The following is a 17,136-nucleotide window of genomic DNA, read 5'->3' as shown; positions in this document are numbered from 1 at the left end:
TTTTTGAGGCATCATATATATTTTTTCAAAGTTTGGTCTCGCAACTTCTACCCAGTTACTTTTTAAAATTGTATTTTAAAAAGCTAATTCGGTTGATATATTTATCAGGGTTTTGTCTCACAACTTCCACCCAGTTAATTTTTAATATTTTATTTCCAAATTGAAGAGTGGATTTTCTGTTGCATCATTATATTTATCAAAGTTCTATCTCCCAAATTCCACCCGGTTACATTTTAATTATTGCATTTTATTTTTGCTACACAGAAAAGCTACTCTTCTTGCACCCACAGATATTTTTTAAATATTTTTTTCTTAATAAAAAGGCCAAATTTCTAATTCCTTATTTTATTTATCGAAATCTGGTCTCTTTTCACAACTTTTTTTCCAAATATTTTTATTTATTTATTTTCTTTTAATTATTTCAACCTGAATGCTAGTATTCTCTTCTTTTGTAAGGGCTGTTGTGTTGTCCTGCGTAAGCAATAATTAGTTTTCTCCTGGTTGACAATAAAGTGAATCTTGTTCCTTTATTACAATAACCAAATTGTCATTTAGTATTATTTCAGTGTAAAATAGCTAATTTTTCAAAGTAAGCATTTTGGACAACTGCTAAGACAGTTGTTTATCTAGTTGAAAGTGCCATTGTGGTCAGCACATGCCTGCAGCAGTGGCTGCTGTAATCTCAAGGGACTGCAAGCCGAAAAGAAAGTGTTGGACTTGAACTCCCTCCCCATGTTCCCCAGGACTGATCGGCCTATGCTTCCTTCCTGTTCATATTGTTATGGTTCATTTCCATATATCCTGCCCCTCTTCCAAGTTCCCAGAAAAAAAAAAGATGGCGCTACAGCTATAATTTAATACAGAGAAGAACAGCCTAGCGGATGTTTGAATAAACATAGATGGATGTGGAGTGTGTGTCTCTTGGGAAACACAAAGTCAAAGTCTTGAGGGCTCAGAGTGACTCAGAATTGGGTTTTAGGTCAACTCTGCAGTGGTGGTATCGCAATCTTCACAGGAAACTTGGCAGTCACGATAGGGGCTTTTAAATCAGAGACTCTTTTACAGTTGTTTACTAGCATTGGGAAATTCCACCCCACTTTAGTTGGGTGGGTTCAGGAGTTTTGGGGCTACATTTTTTCCTGTGGCTCAGTGGTAGAGCATTGCGTTAGCAGCGCAAAGGTCATGGGTTCAATTCCCAGGGAACACACATACTGCTAAAAAACGTATAGCCTGAATGCACTGCAAGTCGCTTTGGATAAAAGCGTCTGCTAAATGCATAACTTTAATTTAAATTAAAGTGGGAAAACAATAAACCCGCAGCAACAGCATTTCTTGAATCACCATTTGATCCCATTCCAATAACTTTATCATGCACACTTGAACAGATGATCTAATATTCCCTACTCTCTCTGTGTGTGTGTGTGTGTGTGTGTGTGTGTTAGAACATGTTATGGAGGAATGCTTAGACACACAATTTGAGGTCATGCTGTAGATTGCTTTCAGCATTTAATGCAGGAGACTGCAAAAGAATAGCTGTTGTGACATGTTTCAAAGTTAATCTATAATACAGTTCAACCTATTTTTATATAATTATTACATGCACTTTTATAACTTTGTATAAAATCTTGAAAAGCTAATTGCCCAATGCATCATTATATGTATCAGTTTTCTCAGTGTTCTGAACTGACATAATAGTTAATCTAAATCTATGTATAATTATTATACACTCATGTTTATAATTTGCTACATATTAATTTTGTAGGCCTAGTTGATTTAATTTTTTTACTTTATTTTTGCAGTTTTCATAAACCTAGATGGTAACAACATACCTCTTATATAGTGTTCTGCACTGTGACAGTTCATCAGTAATATACCGTAGTATAATTATTATACATGCACTTTTATAACACACACACACACACACACACACATATATATATATATACATATAGTTAATCTATAATATAGTTCAACCTATTTTTATATAATTATTGTGCATGTACTTTTATAACTGTATATACATTATGATATAATATAGTTAATCTAAATCGATGTATAATTATTATAGACTTGTATGACTTCATATTATGTAGTTGATTTAATTTATTTTATTTATGCGGTTTTCGTTGCGGTTTACTGCAATAACGCCAAAAAAGAAACGCTCAAATGAATAATTGACGTTGGAAATAGTGCCCTCTTGTGGCCAATTGCTGCAGTTCAAAATTCAAAGTTTTCAATATTCATTTGTCACACTGCAGGAGCGTTACATTTGATAGATGGATAGATAGATAGATTTTACATACACCCAGATATTCATGTCATATGTAGGATTTCTTTTTAATTTCAGCCTTTGTTCTCTTAAATGCTGTCCTCAATTTTGTAGTAATTTCATTTCCGTTTTAAACATTCCCAAAAATAATTAATTATTAGTACTACTACTACTACTACTAATAATAATAATAACTAGTACTCATTATTAGTTACTGCTTTGACAAAGCACAAGCTCGCGTAGAACTCGACTAAATGCGTGTAAAATGACGCCCTCTTGTGGTCAGTGGCTGCACTTCCGTCCGTGTTCCAGGAGGAGTCCAGCGTCACAGGAAATGACGAAGGCAAGAGTCAGCGGGCCAGTTTATGAAAGTCCCAGCAAAAGCGCGCGCAGTTACATTCAGAACCTCGAGAGCAGACAAGACGGGACAGATACGCCTGTGTTTCTTTTAGAGTCTTTGGATTTGTACGTGCTACTGCTAAAACACTTTTATAGTCTAAAAGTACTGCGTTCCTGCACTTGAAGACGAGCAGAAAGCCAGGCCGCGCTTGTGTCATAACAGGAATTAGATAACTTTTTTCCTCCTCTCATAAAAAAAGAAGCACAATGTTTGAGGCACGTCTCGTTCAAGGATCAATCCTTAAGAAGGTTCTGGAGGCTCTGAAAGACCTCATCACCGAAGCCTGCTGGGATGTCAGCTCCTCGGGGATCTCGCTGCAGAGCATGGATTCGTCTCATGTGTCTCTGGTGCAGCTCACGCTCCGGAGTGATGGGTTCGACTCCTACCGCTGCGACAGAAACCTGGCCATGGGTGTCAATTTGAGCAGGTACAGATGGAAATGATGCGAGTTTGGTGTTATTTGCCATGTAACCGCTTAGATCGTGAAAGCTGAACATGCCTGTTCATGCCCGGCTGCGCGAGGAGCCCGCCATTTGTAAGATGTAAATATGGGTTTTATTCCTTTCCCGATGATTAGTATTGTTGAAATGCTGTTTTAATGTATCCCGAATAATTGCAGTTCAAAAAGGTTTAGTATTATTTGGCGCGTAGAGTGTTTCCTGCATTCTTCCCTCACTGCTGAGCGTGACGTCATTTACCCGCGCTCAAGCTGGTTGGCGCGAAAAAGCCGGGTTGCCGAATGACAATATGACTTCATAATAACAATAAAAACTTCGTCAAAAAAGACGTGACCCAGATTTTTAACTGACAGTCAAATATTCGACTGTAATAATTGTTTTAAAAGGGAAACTGTTTTTTTTTTTGTAACAGCGTGGATTAATTTGATTCAGAATGCAATTCTATGTATGTTTCAATAAAAAGTGCCGAAACGTAGTGTTGTATTCTAATTATTTTATTCTTGTTTTCTAGCATGTCAAAGATTCTGAAGTGTGCAGGAAATGAAGATACCATCACACTTAGGGCTGAAGACAATGCGGACTCTTTGGCGCTTGTCTTTGAAACACTCAGTGAGTTCATAAGACTTTATTACACTAGTTGTTACATATTTAACCTAAAACTAGGCAAAAGAGCTGCAGTGCCTTATCTATTTTTTCTGGCTATAGTTTATTGATGGTGTGCTGTGAGTTATAATAGTAAGAGCACTTGCTGAACTTTGAATGTGTTTTCAGATCAGGAGAAAGTGTCCGACTATGAGATGAAACTGATGGATCTGGATGTGGAGCAGCTTGGCATTCCAGTAAGACTTATTTTACGAATACTGATATGAATGCATGTTTTTTTTTTTTTTGTGTTGCTTTTTTTTCTTATGTTTCATTATCTTTTTCACTTCAGGAGCAGGAATACAGCTGTGTGGTGAAGATGCCCTCTGGTGAATTTGCCCGAATCTGCAGGGATCTGTCACAGATCGGTGATGCTGTCATGATCTCTTGCGCCAAGGATGGTGTGAAGTTTTCTGCTAGTGGAGAGCTGGGCACAGGCAACATCAAGCTCTCACAGACCAGCAATGTCGACAAGGAGGATGAAGCGGTAACATTCTTTTAACATCGGCAAAATTACCAACAAATGTCAGGTGTGGCAGTTTTGTGAGTTTGTATGTCATGAAGGCAATTCACAGCGCTGTGTTCCCTACAGGTGACAGTTGAGATGAATGAGCCAGTGCAGCTTATCTTTGCATTGAACTACCTGAACTTTTTCACCAAGGCCACTCCTCTGTCCAAGACGGTCACGCTCAGCATGTCTGCAGACATTCCACTAGGTATGATAAATGCTCTCATGGCCATATTAATTTGCCTTTTGAGTTGAAACAATTTAAATGATTGTCCTTTTTTCTTTTGCAGTGGTTGAGTACAAGATTGCAGACATGGGACACATCAAATACTACCTGGCACCCAAGATTGATGAAGAATCGTCCTAAATCCAAGTACAAGACTGAAATCTTCGGCAGAATTTTGGTCTGCATATCAGAAATTATTTCAATAGATGTTTTGGGGAAATGCATTTTACTACTTTGTGTCTGCGGTGGTTTCCAGTTCAATGGATTCACAATTCTGTAACCATTTAAGCCATTTCATATGATTGGCAGATATATGGGCACACTTAAACGATGGTAGTTTGGTATTTGGCTTTACCAGATGATGTGGGCTGAATCTAGAGTTGTTACAGACAGCATGCACAGACTTACTAGGTTCAGTCTCGTTTTCTTGGTTTTTGTGCTCGTCTTCCTTCTTGACTCCACTTCAGGTTTTTGTCCAACTGCTCATTCCAGTGTGTAGATAATTCTGTAAATATGCTAATTGGACACTGTTCATCCAGTCAACCATTAATAAAACATTTTTGTAATGATGGTTCTCATCTGTTTCTATATTAGAAGCGTATTAGTGTGTTATGTGTAAGGCAGGTTAAAGAGATGGGTCTTTAATCTTAGGTCATAATGTACTTGATATTTAAAAGAAGGTTGTTTAAATGTTCTTAAATTATTGTTTTAAATATAAAACTTAATGTACTTGTAAAATGTAATGTTCTAAAAGTGTTGAGAATTCTGTTTGGAACAATGTGAACTTAGTTTGGCCACTAGAGAGAGCCAGAGTAGCAGAATTTACTGCAGTGTAATGTTTGCACAACCTTTTTTTTTTTTTATATATTTTTAGAACGATAATTTTTAACTTCTGTTTTGTAAAAATTAAAATTAGTCCTTTTTCTTGAGTAAGTCTCAGAAACAGCGTTCAAGAGGAACATTTCCATTCGTAAGACAAGGCTCTTTGCTTTTGAATGATGCTCAAGAAATTGGTTTGAGTCCAATCTTTCAGTGAATATTGAATCAGTTCTCAAAACCGATCTGGGAGAGGGGCCAATGGTTTCTTGGATCGACTTAGATTTGTAATATTGCTGAAAAACGCAACCCTGAAACGTTTGTTCATTATTCATTCCGCGCTGTTCTCGAGTCAATTCTCAGGCTTTTTGAATATTGTTCGATTTGTAATGATCAATGTACGAGTGAGCTGCAAGTAAAAGCAGTTTGGACTGTAATAAGACGTAATGAAAATGACAATGTGGACCTACAGTTATTATTTGGGACTTCACTAGGCATACGCGCCGAATCAGTTTTCAAAGAATCGATTCGCTATAATGAGTCGATCACTTGTAACATTTTGAATCAGTATCATCATCACAGCTTTGTGGGCGGTGGAAATTACATGGCCCCACAACGTGGTAAGTTTTTTTATTTTTATGCGCGGTTTCGTGGTTGTAGGCTTGCTGGCTGGGATATTTGAAGTTCTGAAGATTCCCAAAAGAGTCATTGCATAGGTATGGAGAGATTTTTTTTTTTTTACTTTTAAATCACGTTTATTATTAATTGCTTGTTGAAACTATGGGCTCATGTGCGGGGTTTAATGTTTTTATTCAATTTAAATATTTAACTTTTTTTCCAATAAAGTCACCATTAGATATCTGCAATCAAAAGAATTATTAGTTGTTTACAGTAAATACAGGTACAATTAAATATGCTTCTAGCAGTCCTTAAAAGGGTTAGTTCACCCAAAAATGAAAATGAGCCTGTGTTTTACTCACCCTCGAGGCATCCTAGGTGTATCTGACTTTCTTCTTTCAGACGAATCATATCGGAGTTATATTAAAAAGTGTCCTGGCTATTCAAAGCTCTATCATTGCAGTCAGCGGGTGTTTCTGTTCAACTGTCCACAAGTCGTCAAATAAAGTGCACGCATCCGTAATAAAACGTGCCTCACACGGCTCCGGGGATGAATAAAGGCCTCCTGTAGCGAATCCATGCATTTTCATGAGAAAAATATCCATATTTCAAACGTAATAAACACTGTTTTCTCACTTCCGGTATGTCGTACGCGGAAGCCGTTCCGGCGGAGGACGTCGGCGTAGCGTGATTAGTGACGAATGCGGAGAGAGAACAAAACAAAATGCCGGTCATGAATTAGAAGTAGAAACCAAGGACTTGTAAAGAAAAATGTCGGAGGATTTCGATATAAGCCAATAGGAGGCTGATTTTGCTTTGCTAAAGTAAGGAAACTTTGCTTCCTTTGCTCCTTATAAACAAACTCGCGAGACTAGCATATTTCAGAGGCGCGCGCTACGCATACGTCCTGCGTCATCCACCGCAACGGCTTCCGCGTATGACAGATAAGTGAGAGAAGTGTTTATTACTTTGAAATATGGATTTTTCTTATGAAAACGCATGGATTCGCTACAGGAGGCCTTTATTCACCCCCCGGAGCAGTGTGAGGCACGTTTTATTACGGATGCGTGCTCTTTATTTGACGACTTGTGGACAGTTGAACAGAAACACCCGCTGACTGCAATGATAGAGCTTGGAATAGCCAGGACAATTTTTTATATAACTCCGATATGATTCGTCTGAAAGAAGAAAGTCATATACACCTAGGATGCCTCGAGGGTGAGTAAAACACAGGCTAATTTTCATTTTTGGGTAAACTAACCCTTAGGCTACACAACTGTAACAACTGCAGACTAACCATAATAAAACATGCATTTAAAAAAAAGTTCTCCAATTATAGTTGCACACATATACACACACTTTATCTTACAAGATACTGCATTCTTTGATCTCCTTATGCTTCTTTTTATGACTGTGATGACTTGCTATGGCACTATTTTCCTGCATGTCAGAAATGAGCTCCAGAAGTTTTTTCACCTGATGATTGCCTTTCTCGTTGTTGTTAAATGCATAACATCTTGAATGGCAGGTTTTGATCAGTTCCTGAAGTTCTTTGTCGCTACCATTGATGTAATCAGTTAAAGTCTTGTGCTTCAGCTTCTCTTTACCCGTGAAAAGAATTACAGTCTTTAAAGTCACATCCTCACCAAACTCTCTCTTCAGATGTGAGAGAACCTCCCTCTCACCCTCTGTGAAACGGCCAAGCTGCATAACCAGCAAATACACATCAGGCCCTGGCTGAGCGAGCTCTTTGCACTTCTTTATCTGTTCTTCCTGGTTTTTAAGGTCTTCATTAAAGAAATCTGGGGTGTCTATAACCCTAATCCTCATTTCATAAACAGTTTCTTCTGCCATGTTGCACTCCTTTGTTACTGGCACAGAACTGGCATGTGATTCAAAATGTTGCTTTTTTAGGATAGTATTTCCTGTAGCACTCTTCCCACATCCTGTCTGTCCCAGCAGCACGATGGTCAAAGGTTTTTGTGGATGCATCTTAGCTGATGAGTTAGAATTAGTTAGAAGATACAGTCCATGCTAACAGTTTCAGTGTAAGGATACCAAACTATTGTTATCTACTAACAACATGTTACTTAAAATGTTTTCTAGTTGACAGGTTGAAGTCAAAGGCTTTGTTACCTGGTTCGTTTGGTGTCACCATTTTGTCATGCGTCCCTCTGGAACAGAAAGAGTGATTGATATTTGCAAGTTAATTAAATTCCTGCTGCTCATAACTATATCGCATACCTTTCTGATGTTTGGTTCTTGCTTTCGTTGTATTTCATCAGTTCTTTGATTAGTTCAGTGTTCTTCATGCGTTTGCTGTAAACACACAGTCTGTTTCCACATTCATTCAGGATTATGCTGTAGTCTTTTCTGAATGACAGTGGTGTGTCTATTGAATTTGAAGATACCTTTTTATCACTGTTAACCAGCACAATTGTTTGTTCAACCATTTTCTGACCGAGCTTTTTCTTTAATTCAGTAAACATCTCCATCTCTTCTGGTGACACCATTCTGTCCTGGAGTACGAGGAGGAACACACGAGGACCTGCGTATGATGGCTTCAGCTCCTCCATACTGTCAGCTTCTGGATCTGATGAGCTTGGTTTATGAAAAAGGTCAGGAGTGTTGATAATACAGACCTTCTTACCATCAACATTATCTACAATCTTCTCACAGCTGACCTTCTCTGATCGGAAATGATCTTTTTGAAAAATTGTGTTCCCTACAAGACACTTGTTGTTGCTTATCTTTCCCAGCAGGACCACTGTCATCATGTGCTTACTTCCAGATGTCAGACCGCTATTTGCTGTGATAAATTCAAACAAATTTTTGAAAACAACATACATCCTTCACAATATGAATGCAGAACATAGTTGTTTGTAGGACACAATTACTGGTAATTTGACATGGTGGTTTTCAACTGGTTTGGTGAAAGACCCAGATTTTACATTGGACATCAAGTGGTGACCCAACAATAATACCAAATCCGTAATTTCTATTTAATATAGTCAGGTCATATGTTCCTAGTTTCGATGATGAGGGCATGTCACCAATATGCTGATGTCTATATATGCCAAATTGTTGAACACACACTCTTCGATAGCATTTATGTTGTTATCATATGTTACTCTACATGGTGAGTTATCATGGCATTATCCTTTTTCGCATTTAGCATGTTTTTGGCCCTCAGCTGTCTGCAACCCTATCAGAACATACCACCTGATAACTGTTGATTTATCAGACACTTTTCATCATGATTGTGCACGTTTGGTAAATTGTAAACTTTTGTGAACAGCCCAGATCCTTGATCTTTTCATTCTTCTTGTGGTTAAATAGGATATAAGGTGCATTACCCTAATGCAGGATATAAGGTGCATTACCCATTACCCTAATGCTAAGTAAGTATACTACAAATAAATTTTATATTTAATATAATATATTTATATATATAATATAAATAATATATTTAATAAAATGTCCTGCAACTGTACTTTTAGTATACTAAACTGGTATACTTAAAATCTGCTAAATTGGAACAACTAATATTGTACTTAATGCACTTTAATTGCGCAGAAGTAGTGCTGAAGTACAATTAAATATATACTTTAGTATATTTTATTGTGTTAAAGTGGAACTATTGCAAGTATACTTCAGGTACACATGAAATATTTTGCATTTAAAGTCTTGATATTATTCAAAAATCATACAATCCTCATCAATAGTGACATTAAAACTATATTTTAGACTTAATATTAAGAAAAGTGCATTGTGCACAAATAATATGCCAAGTAAAGTTTAATTATAATTTTTATATCAGTAAGTCTTGAGTTATCTGTCAGTAAATATGTTAATAGATTTGAACTATACTTAGTATGAAATAAATGCATTTTAAATGTATACATTTTTTACTAGGGTATTTCTTACAAATTTAACGAAGAAAAAAAAAACATTAAACATGCAAACATTCTCAATTCATTGAGAAAATACACCTCTGTGGTTGCTGGAAGCAATGTTCAAAACCCATTGCGACACAAAATGCGAGCCAAAACATTGGCTGACTAGCCAGTTATAGTTGTGGTGAATTGAGATCACTTGACTAGTTTGGATTGATGTGAAAGCCACATAAGAAAAAAAAAACAGCATGTTGATTTGATCATATTCTTTTAGATGACAGAGAAAAGTTAGATGACTGAGAAATTTGTAAGATATACCTTTGCTGTTTTCAGACACCCATGACGCTTCATTTATTTGCTTCATTTCTACATATGATACATCAATCTCCTCATATATCCTACAGGATTGAGATGATGTTACAGGTTAAATTATGAGCTGAAATTTTTTTTTTCTTTTTTAATTGATTTAATCACTACTGTCATACGCGTGTCTTACCTCTCAGCAAGTGCGGAGTTGCTTAATTCTTTAACCTGCTTTTCATGTATTCTTTTCCATTCTTTCACTACCTGTATGGTCAGCTCATTATCTTTTTTCTTGTCATGAACACAAATTCTCTGTCCACACTCGTCTAGTAGTTTTTTGAGATTCTCATCCGCTTGATCATATAGTTCTCCAGACATTTTCTCCTGACTGTCAACTAGCACTACAATTGTATTTTCCACCATTTTCTCTCCAAATCTCACTTTCAGCTGACTGAACATCTCCATCTCTTCGTGTGAGAGCTGTTTGTTCTGCAGTACCAGAAGAAAAGCATGTGGCCCTGGATATAGGGTTTTTATCTCCTCTATATTGTCAGTTTCTCGATCTGAGTGCGATCTATGGAAGAGGTCTGGAGTGTTGATGATACAGACCATCTGATTATCTACTCTTTCTTCAGCTCTTGTACATGTGTCGTTTCCAGCTATGAAACGGTTTACCTTTAGTATGGCATTGCCTATCATAGACTTATTGCTGTTCTTTCCCAGTAGCACCAAAGTGATCTTGTCACCTCCACCAGATTGCTCCACCTTTGCATTCTCCACTATAACAAATCACAAGAGTAACTCGTAGCTTTTTGAAATCTAGCCATAAGAAAACTATACTTTGGTTTATTATGATAACTTTAATTCACAATCTTTACAACATTAATTTGCAATTCACATATATTTGAGAAGAAATCCCTTTCTGTAATCTTGTGATTTAATCAACAATTTTACAAAAAATAAATTTGCTAAAATGTATTTAATAAAAGGCTTACTTACGTTGTAACATGCTGACTTGTATTACAAGAAACAGTCGAACGTGTCTCTAGCACTCAGTGACAGTTCGTTGTAAGTAAATGAAAGTGAAAAATACACTTGTCTTAAATGCATGAGAACAAAGGGCTTGTCCAAAATCTGGTATAACACGTTGAGTCACTAGTATGCTAGATAACAGCTGCTCTTGGCTTTTTGTTTCTTCATTGCATGTTTTGTAAAAATGTTTGTCTTAATGCAGTAATCTAGAATCTGTATCATTTAGTTGGGCTTTGAATAACTGTGGATAATGAGTAAAATTGGCTAAAGGAAACACTTAATAATTTATGCTGTTTGTACTAAAGGTAAAACATCCAAGCAATGGTGGGTCGAACTAGTGAAAATAGCTTTTGGCATTTACACACATAAGTTTACCGAACTCCAGTTTTTTTTTTACTGGAAACTCTAGCAAAGAATATATTTGAACAGTGATTTAATTCAGATTCATGATAGTAGTAAGATTGCATGATGGAATTGTAGGCGGTTGTGTTACATATGTTTATTGCACCATCATTTGGTTACACATAGACATTACACTGATTATAACTCTTCTATATGTATTCAACAAAATCCGTTTTATGGCACAATTTCAGTCAAACACTGAGCTGATTTGTGACTGATATATTCAGTTTCTCTCAGATTCCTGCTTATCCTGCATGTTGTTCTTTTGACCTATAAGTTGTTTGACCAGCTCAGTGCTTTTCACATTACTCCTGTAAACATAAATTGTCTCCTTGCACTCATCTAGAATCTTTTTGAGAGTCTTATGAGCTTCAAAGGTCTCTCAAGTTATTTTCAATGCTACCTATGAGCACAACAAGCATGTTTTCAAGCAGTTTCTTTCCAAATCTCTCCTTCAGTTGGGCAAACATCTCCATCTCTGCCTTTGAGAGAGTTTTGTCCTGCAGTACCATGATGAACATACGTGGACCTGCGTATGATGGCTTCATCTCCTCCATACTGTCAGCTATTGGATCTGGGCCCGGTTTATGGAAAAGGTCAGGGGTACTCACAATACAGACAATCTGATCGGCTACTCTAGCCACAACCCTCTCACATGTGGCTTTTCCAGCGATGAAACAGTCATGCTGGAGAATACTGTTCCCTATCAGGCACTTGTCATCGCTGTTCACTCCCAGGAGCACCATGGTGATGATCTTGCAGTCACCTCCAAATAGCTTGACATTCACACCCTCCCCTTATGAAAAAAATTTTTTTTTTGGAATGAACCATTTTTCAATTTATTATTAATATTTTATTTTATTCGTTTTTTTGAAAGAAGTGGTCACCAAGGCTGCATTTGTTTCAACTGTAAAATAAAACCAGCAGTTTTGTAAAATATTACAATTTAAAAGAGGGGTTTTCTATTTCAGCATATTTTAAAATGGAATTTGTTTTGTTGATGGCAAAGCTAAATTTGTCAAATGATCCTAAAATTGTATTTATTTTTTTAATTCTCAATGTTCAAAACAGTTGTGCTTAACAGTGCTGCTTAATATTTTTAAGGAAACTGATATGTTTTTTTCAAGTTTGTTTGAGGCGTAAAAAGCTCAAACAATCAGCATTTATTTGAAATGGAAATCTGTAAAAGTCTTTACTGTGAATTTTGGATCAATTTGATTATACTTTTAATACAGCATTGTTGAAAATATTAATTGCTTTTCAAGAAAAAAAAAACATACTGACCATGAACATTTGAATGTAAGTTTACTTTCATAAAAAACATTTTCAGTGCAGCAGAGTTGGCCTAGATTCTAGAATATTAATCATTTCAGATAATTAAACATAAGTAAGCATTACCTGACATTGTCGGTTGTTCTGTCTCATCTTTTTCCTTCTGATGAACATGCTTGTTCATGTCTTCATGTAGGATAATGATGAACTTTAGGGAAAAAGACAGAAATCAGCTTTGTGAACAATGCACGAAACAATACCAAATGTTTTCCATTTGTAGAAGTCTACCTGCCAGGATCAACTTTTTAGTAATATGTAACAAAAGCTGTCTGACCAGATCTGAGTCTGCCGTATCTTGTTGTCGATCAACACTACAGTAATATTTTTTTTGTCATTTTCTCTCCAACTCTCTCCTTCAATCATCTCCATCTCTTCCTGGGAGAGCTGTTTATCATGGAGTACCAGGAGGAACATGCGTGGTCCTGTGTATGATGGCTTCATCTCCTCTATAGTGTTAGCTTCTGGTTCTTGGCATAGTCTCCAGAAAAGGTCTGGGGTGTTTATAATGTAGAGCAGCTCGTCTGGAAAAATGGTTTTCTCCCAATTAAATGTAATAGATCATTTTGAAGTAAAATATAGATACTGGCAGAGAATATAAAGAATGTTCAGACATTAGCAAAAGAACAAAATCTTTAAAAAGCTGGTCAAAAACTCAAACTAACAACTGTATTTGACCTTTTGGCTTGTTGAATTTCCAGTATGTTCACCAGGTTTCAAGAAACACCTCTGGTTATATGTCGTGAGGCGAAGCAGGAAAATAGTGATTAAGTGAAAGTAAAAGCTAGCTTTGTACAAATGCAAAAATAAAACAAATAAAACAACAGGTGGAGTCACAAAAAAATCTGGTACTAATAGGGTCACGCAAAAAATAGTTTCAGTCGTTGTCAAGAGAAACTGTTGCTGAAGGAAATGGACTGTTTAAGCAAATGTTGTCTCCGCTCTTCTTCTATTCCGCGAGGTAGGTTGTGTGCAAAAATTTTTGACTGGGGTTGTTGATAACACTTTATTTTGATGGTCCCTTTTGAGCATTCTGTTGACAACAAGTAACTTTGCACCTACATGTCAACTAACTCTCATTAGAGTATTAGTAGACTGTCTGATTAATATCTGCTAACTCTTTATTGTCATGGTCTCCCAACAGACATTCTACTGACTATAAGTAACTTTGCAAGTACATGTCATTATTCCAACCCTAACCCTACCAGTCTACTAATACTCTACTAACACTCTAATGAGAGTTAGTAGAGATGTTGGTGCAATGTTACTTATAGTCAACAGAATGTGTTAAAGGGACCATCAAAATAAAATGAAATCGGGCTGTTTAGTTTGGTTTCTAGTAACTGCTGAAAGCTCATTACTGCTCAAACATTTATCATGTTTGAATAGTTTAGATTTTTTTTTTGAGTAAATGGAGAGTGTCTAATGTCTAAAGTCTGTCTGTTTTTGAAAAAAAAAAAAAACATAAAATATGCATAAAAATACAATAGTAAGTTAACTTCAACCAAAGCTGAAAGTCAAATAAGTGTGATACGATTATTAATACAGTTGGGAGGATTTATTAATGAGTATTAATATGTGATGAGTATGTAACTCATATAGTTTTGATGAACATCAAAAATTATTTTTGAATGGATTTGCATCATAAAGCGTGTGCTTTAATATGATATGATATAATGGGCCAGGCTTAAAATGCAAATCTCAGTTTTATACAATGTCTCAGGCATCCCCTACTCTGTCTTCGTATCCACCAAGGCAGTTGAATCAGTCTGTACATGTTTCATTATCTATTTTTTTTTCATCCTTTGCTGTTTTTATAGGTCCACGACTTCGCATAGTATTGATTGGAAAAACTGGAGTGGGAAAAAGTGCTGTGGGAAACACTATCCTTTGCAGAAAGGTTTTTGAATCAAACCCTTCTGCAAACTCTGTCACTGAGCGGTGCAAAAAAGCAATGGTCTGTGACCAAAGAGAGATTTATGTGATTGACACACCTGGAATCTTGGATACCAGCATATCAAAAGACCTCATCAAAAGAGAAATAGTGAAATGTATACAGGTCTCAGCACCAGGTCCTCACGTGTTCCTGCTGGTGATACAAATTGGCCGTTTCACTACTGAGGAACAAAGATCAGTCCAGGCCCTGCAAGAGCTCTTTGGAAAAGAAGCTTCAAAATACACGATAGTGGTCTTCACTCATGGAGATGCACTCCGTGATCAAACAGTTGAAGACTATGTGAAAACCGGCCATGCAGAACTCCGTAGAGTGATCCAGAGTTGTGGTAGTAGATATGTTGTTTTTGATAACAATGACGTGACGAATCGAGTTCAAGTGAGGAGATTAATTGAGAAAATTGATGAAATGCTGGCAGCAAATGGGGGAGAATGCTTCACTCAGGAAATGTTTAAAGAAGCAGAAGAAAAGATTCAGCAACAGAAAGTGGAGAGAGCGGTCGCAGAGCTTCTAGAATATCAGTTTAGCTTTCTTGGGATTCTTGACAGCAGAGTTGCTTTGTTCCAACAAGTATTGATGGAGGGCCTTTATGAACAGGCCACTCTTGATAGCGGCACGTATGGTTATTAAAGAGTTATTAAACTTAAACGAGACATCTTAGAAAGATGTGTAATATGAAAGCTACTTCTGAACATAAACACAACTCATTTATGTGATGTTACACAGTGGTGGAATATGATGTTATTTTAATTTGACTGTGCAGCACATAGCAGAATGAATAATTATATATGGAATCTTGTTAATCTAATATGAAGGCACTGTATTCTGTAGCACTTTTTGGTTTTTGAATTGTTTTCAGAGACTTCAATGTATTGTGATACATTAGATTACCAGTTAATTATATGCCTGATGTACTGTAATTATAATATGTTTAGATTTTATAAAAAATAAATTGTCTTTACTACTGTAGACATAAATGTATCACTGTCTTTACCATTCTTTCTTCTCGAAGATTACATTTCTTCAGAGTAATCTGTATAACAGTAGTTTTTCCATTGTATTTTAAGGTACGCTAAGAATCAGTCATCCTTTGTATATAAATGTAAAATTGTTAAATACAAGTAAAATGTTTATACTGTGAAAGCAAGAGCTCTGGATGTTTTTAAATGTAATGTGTTTGCACATCCCTTTTTGACCATTAAAAATAAATCACAGATTAAAAAAACAACAACAACAAAAAAACATGATTTTTTAAAGCAATAATATCTAAGGATTTTTTTTGGCTTTTGACTGGCTAGAAAATGTGCATTTGTACATTTATGCATTTGCTAGAGTTTTTAACCAAAACAGCTTAATTTGCATTCAAGATGTTTTTATTCAGGATTTTTTTTTTTTTATCATGTCATTCTTTTGGTTTACTATGTGAGCAACATGAATGCATTTAACATTTTGAGTTTCCCCAGGAATTTTCTGTTAGTTCTTAGAAAACAGGTTTTTAACCTTTGTGCTGTGCTGAAAATCCTTTTTTTAAATTACTGGCAAATCTCTTATTCTGCTATATTATGACCAAATCTTGGATTCAGTGTTTTTGTCAAATTGTTTTCTTTCAATTATTGCAGGATTTCTTTTGGAACTGGTTGATTGTATGCCTCATTGATCTGAGCTTATTAATTTATAATTAAATAATAATGAATTTAATTTAATTAATTTAATTTAATTAATAAATAATTTAATAATTTATTAAAGCTTATTCACTTCACATCAGTTTTTGGGTGACAGTATTAGTGGATGATTTTGGATAAATTAAATATTTTGTAATAATATAGCATAATGAAAAATTATAAGAAAAGCACAAAAGAAGATAATCGTGATTTTAACAGTAAAAGACTGTAAAAATGCTACAGTAAAAACACATTAAATGGTTAACAGCAAGTTTCCATACTATATACGGTGAATAACTGTAATAAAATTTTAATGTATAATGGGGTTTTATCTTACATCTAATGTTGTTAAATTAATGTTTATTGTACTATTTCAGTATCATGTGTGTTACCATGATGGTGTTTAGTGTTTGTGTGAATGACACTGCACCATATATAAGTATTTTCCTCCTCAGCTTGTAGAAAAGCTGTTTATGATCAACTTTGATTCATCATGTGACTTTCTCATCATCACTTGTTTTTGGTGGTTGTCAATGGTTAAAAACAGATATTAGTACTTAAATATGTTGGTATATTAACATTACATCAATGGAATACAGGGTTTTATTGTGAAAACGTCTGT

At 35.8% G+C, this 17,136-nt stretch overlaps 3 protein-coding genes and 1 pseudogene across 3 annotated transcripts; 2 read left to right on the top strand and 2 right to left on the bottom strand.

Moving 5' to 3' along the window:
* The first annotated feature begins 2,589 nt into the window (after positions 1 to 2,589).
* Positions 2,590 to 5,074, top strand: LOC107688976 (proliferating cell nuclear antigen-like). The gene is made up of 6 exons (XM_016486832.1): positions 2,590 to 3,096; positions 3,639 to 3,736; positions 3,899 to 3,966; positions 4,062 to 4,256; positions 4,362 to 4,485; positions 4,568 to 5,074. The coding sequence occupies exons 1-6, from the start codon at positions 2,876 to 2,878 to the stop codon at positions 4,642 to 4,644; spliced, it is 783 nt and encodes a 260-aa protein (XP_016342318.1). The 5' UTR covers positions 2,590 to 2,875; the 3' UTR covers positions 4,645 to 5,074.
* A 2,228-nt stretch (positions 5,075 to 7,302) lies between these two features.
* On the bottom strand, positions 7,303 to 11,196 carry LOC107689756 (GTPase IMAP family member 8-like). Its single transcript, XM_016487902.1, has 4 exons — positions 11,136 to 11,196; positions 10,330 to 10,915; positions 8,074 to 8,111; positions 7,303 to 7,934 (listed from the first exon to the last, which is right to left on the bottom strand). Exons 1-4 carry the CDS (start codon positions 11,143 to 11,145, stop codon positions 7,303 to 7,305), a joined length of 1,266 nt encoding a protein of 421 aa, XP_016343388.1. The 5' UTR covers positions 11,146 to 11,196.
* A 597-nt stretch (positions 11,197 to 11,793) lies between these two features.
* LOC107689750 (uncharacterized) lies at positions 11,794 to 13,343 on the bottom strand (annotated as a pseudogene).
* A 453-nt stretch (positions 13,344 to 13,796) lies between these two features.
* LOC107689743 (GTPase IMAP family member 7-like) lies at positions 13,797 to 15,483 on the top strand. Its single transcript, XM_016487878.1, has 2 exons — positions 13,797 to 13,860; positions 14,720 to 15,483. Exons 1-2 carry the CDS (start codon positions 13,812 to 13,814, stop codon positions 15,481 to 15,483), a joined length of 813 nt encoding a protein of 270 aa, XP_016343364.1. The 5' UTR covers positions 13,797 to 13,811.
* Positions 15,484 to 17,136: the final 1,653 nt, after the last annotated feature.

This window comes from Sinocyclocheilus anshuiensis, unplaced genomic scaffold (genome assembly GCF_001515605.1).
Source record: "Sinocyclocheilus anshuiensis isolate Anshui unplaced genomic scaffold, SAMN03320099.WGS_v1.1 scaffold393, whole genome shotgun sequence".
Lineage (NCBI taxonomy): Eukaryota > Metazoa > Chordata > Actinopteri > Cypriniformes > Cyprinidae > Sinocyclocheilus > Sinocyclocheilus anshuiensis.
This window is presented reverse-complemented; position numbering and strand designations above follow the sequence as displayed.

Bases quoted from the DNA above. Each gene is read 5' to 3' on its own strand.
- LOC107689743 (XM_016487878.1), top strand. From the start codon at position 13,812: ATGGACTGTTTAAGCAAATGTTGTCTCCGCTCTTCTTCTATTCCGCGA. The intron at 13,861-14,719 runs GTAGGTTGTGTG...CTGTTTTTATAG, and splicing joins CTCTTCTTCTATTCCGCGAG to GTCCACGACTTCGCATAGTA.
- LOC107688976 (XM_016486832.1), top strand. From the start codon at position 2,876: ATGTTTGAGGCACGTCTCGTTCAAGGATCAATCCTTAAGAAGGTTCTG. The intron at 3,967-4,061 runs GTAAGACTTATT...TTTTCACTTCAG, and splicing joins TGGAGCAGCTTGGCATTCCA to GAGCAGGAATACAGCTGTGT. The intron at 4,257-4,361 runs GTAACATTCTTT...TGTTCCCTACAG, and splicing joins TCGACAAGGAGGATGAAGCG to GTGACAGTTGAGATGAATGA.
- LOC107689756 (XM_016487902.1), bottom strand. The intron at 8,112-10,329 runs GTAAGACACGCG...TTTCTGTTCCAG, and splicing joins AACTCCGCACTTGCTGAGAG to AGGGACGCATGACAAAATGG. The intron at 7,935-8,073 runs GTAACAAAGCCT...CTAACTCATCAG, and splicing joins GGTGACACCAAACGAACCAG to CTAAGATGCATCCACAAAAA.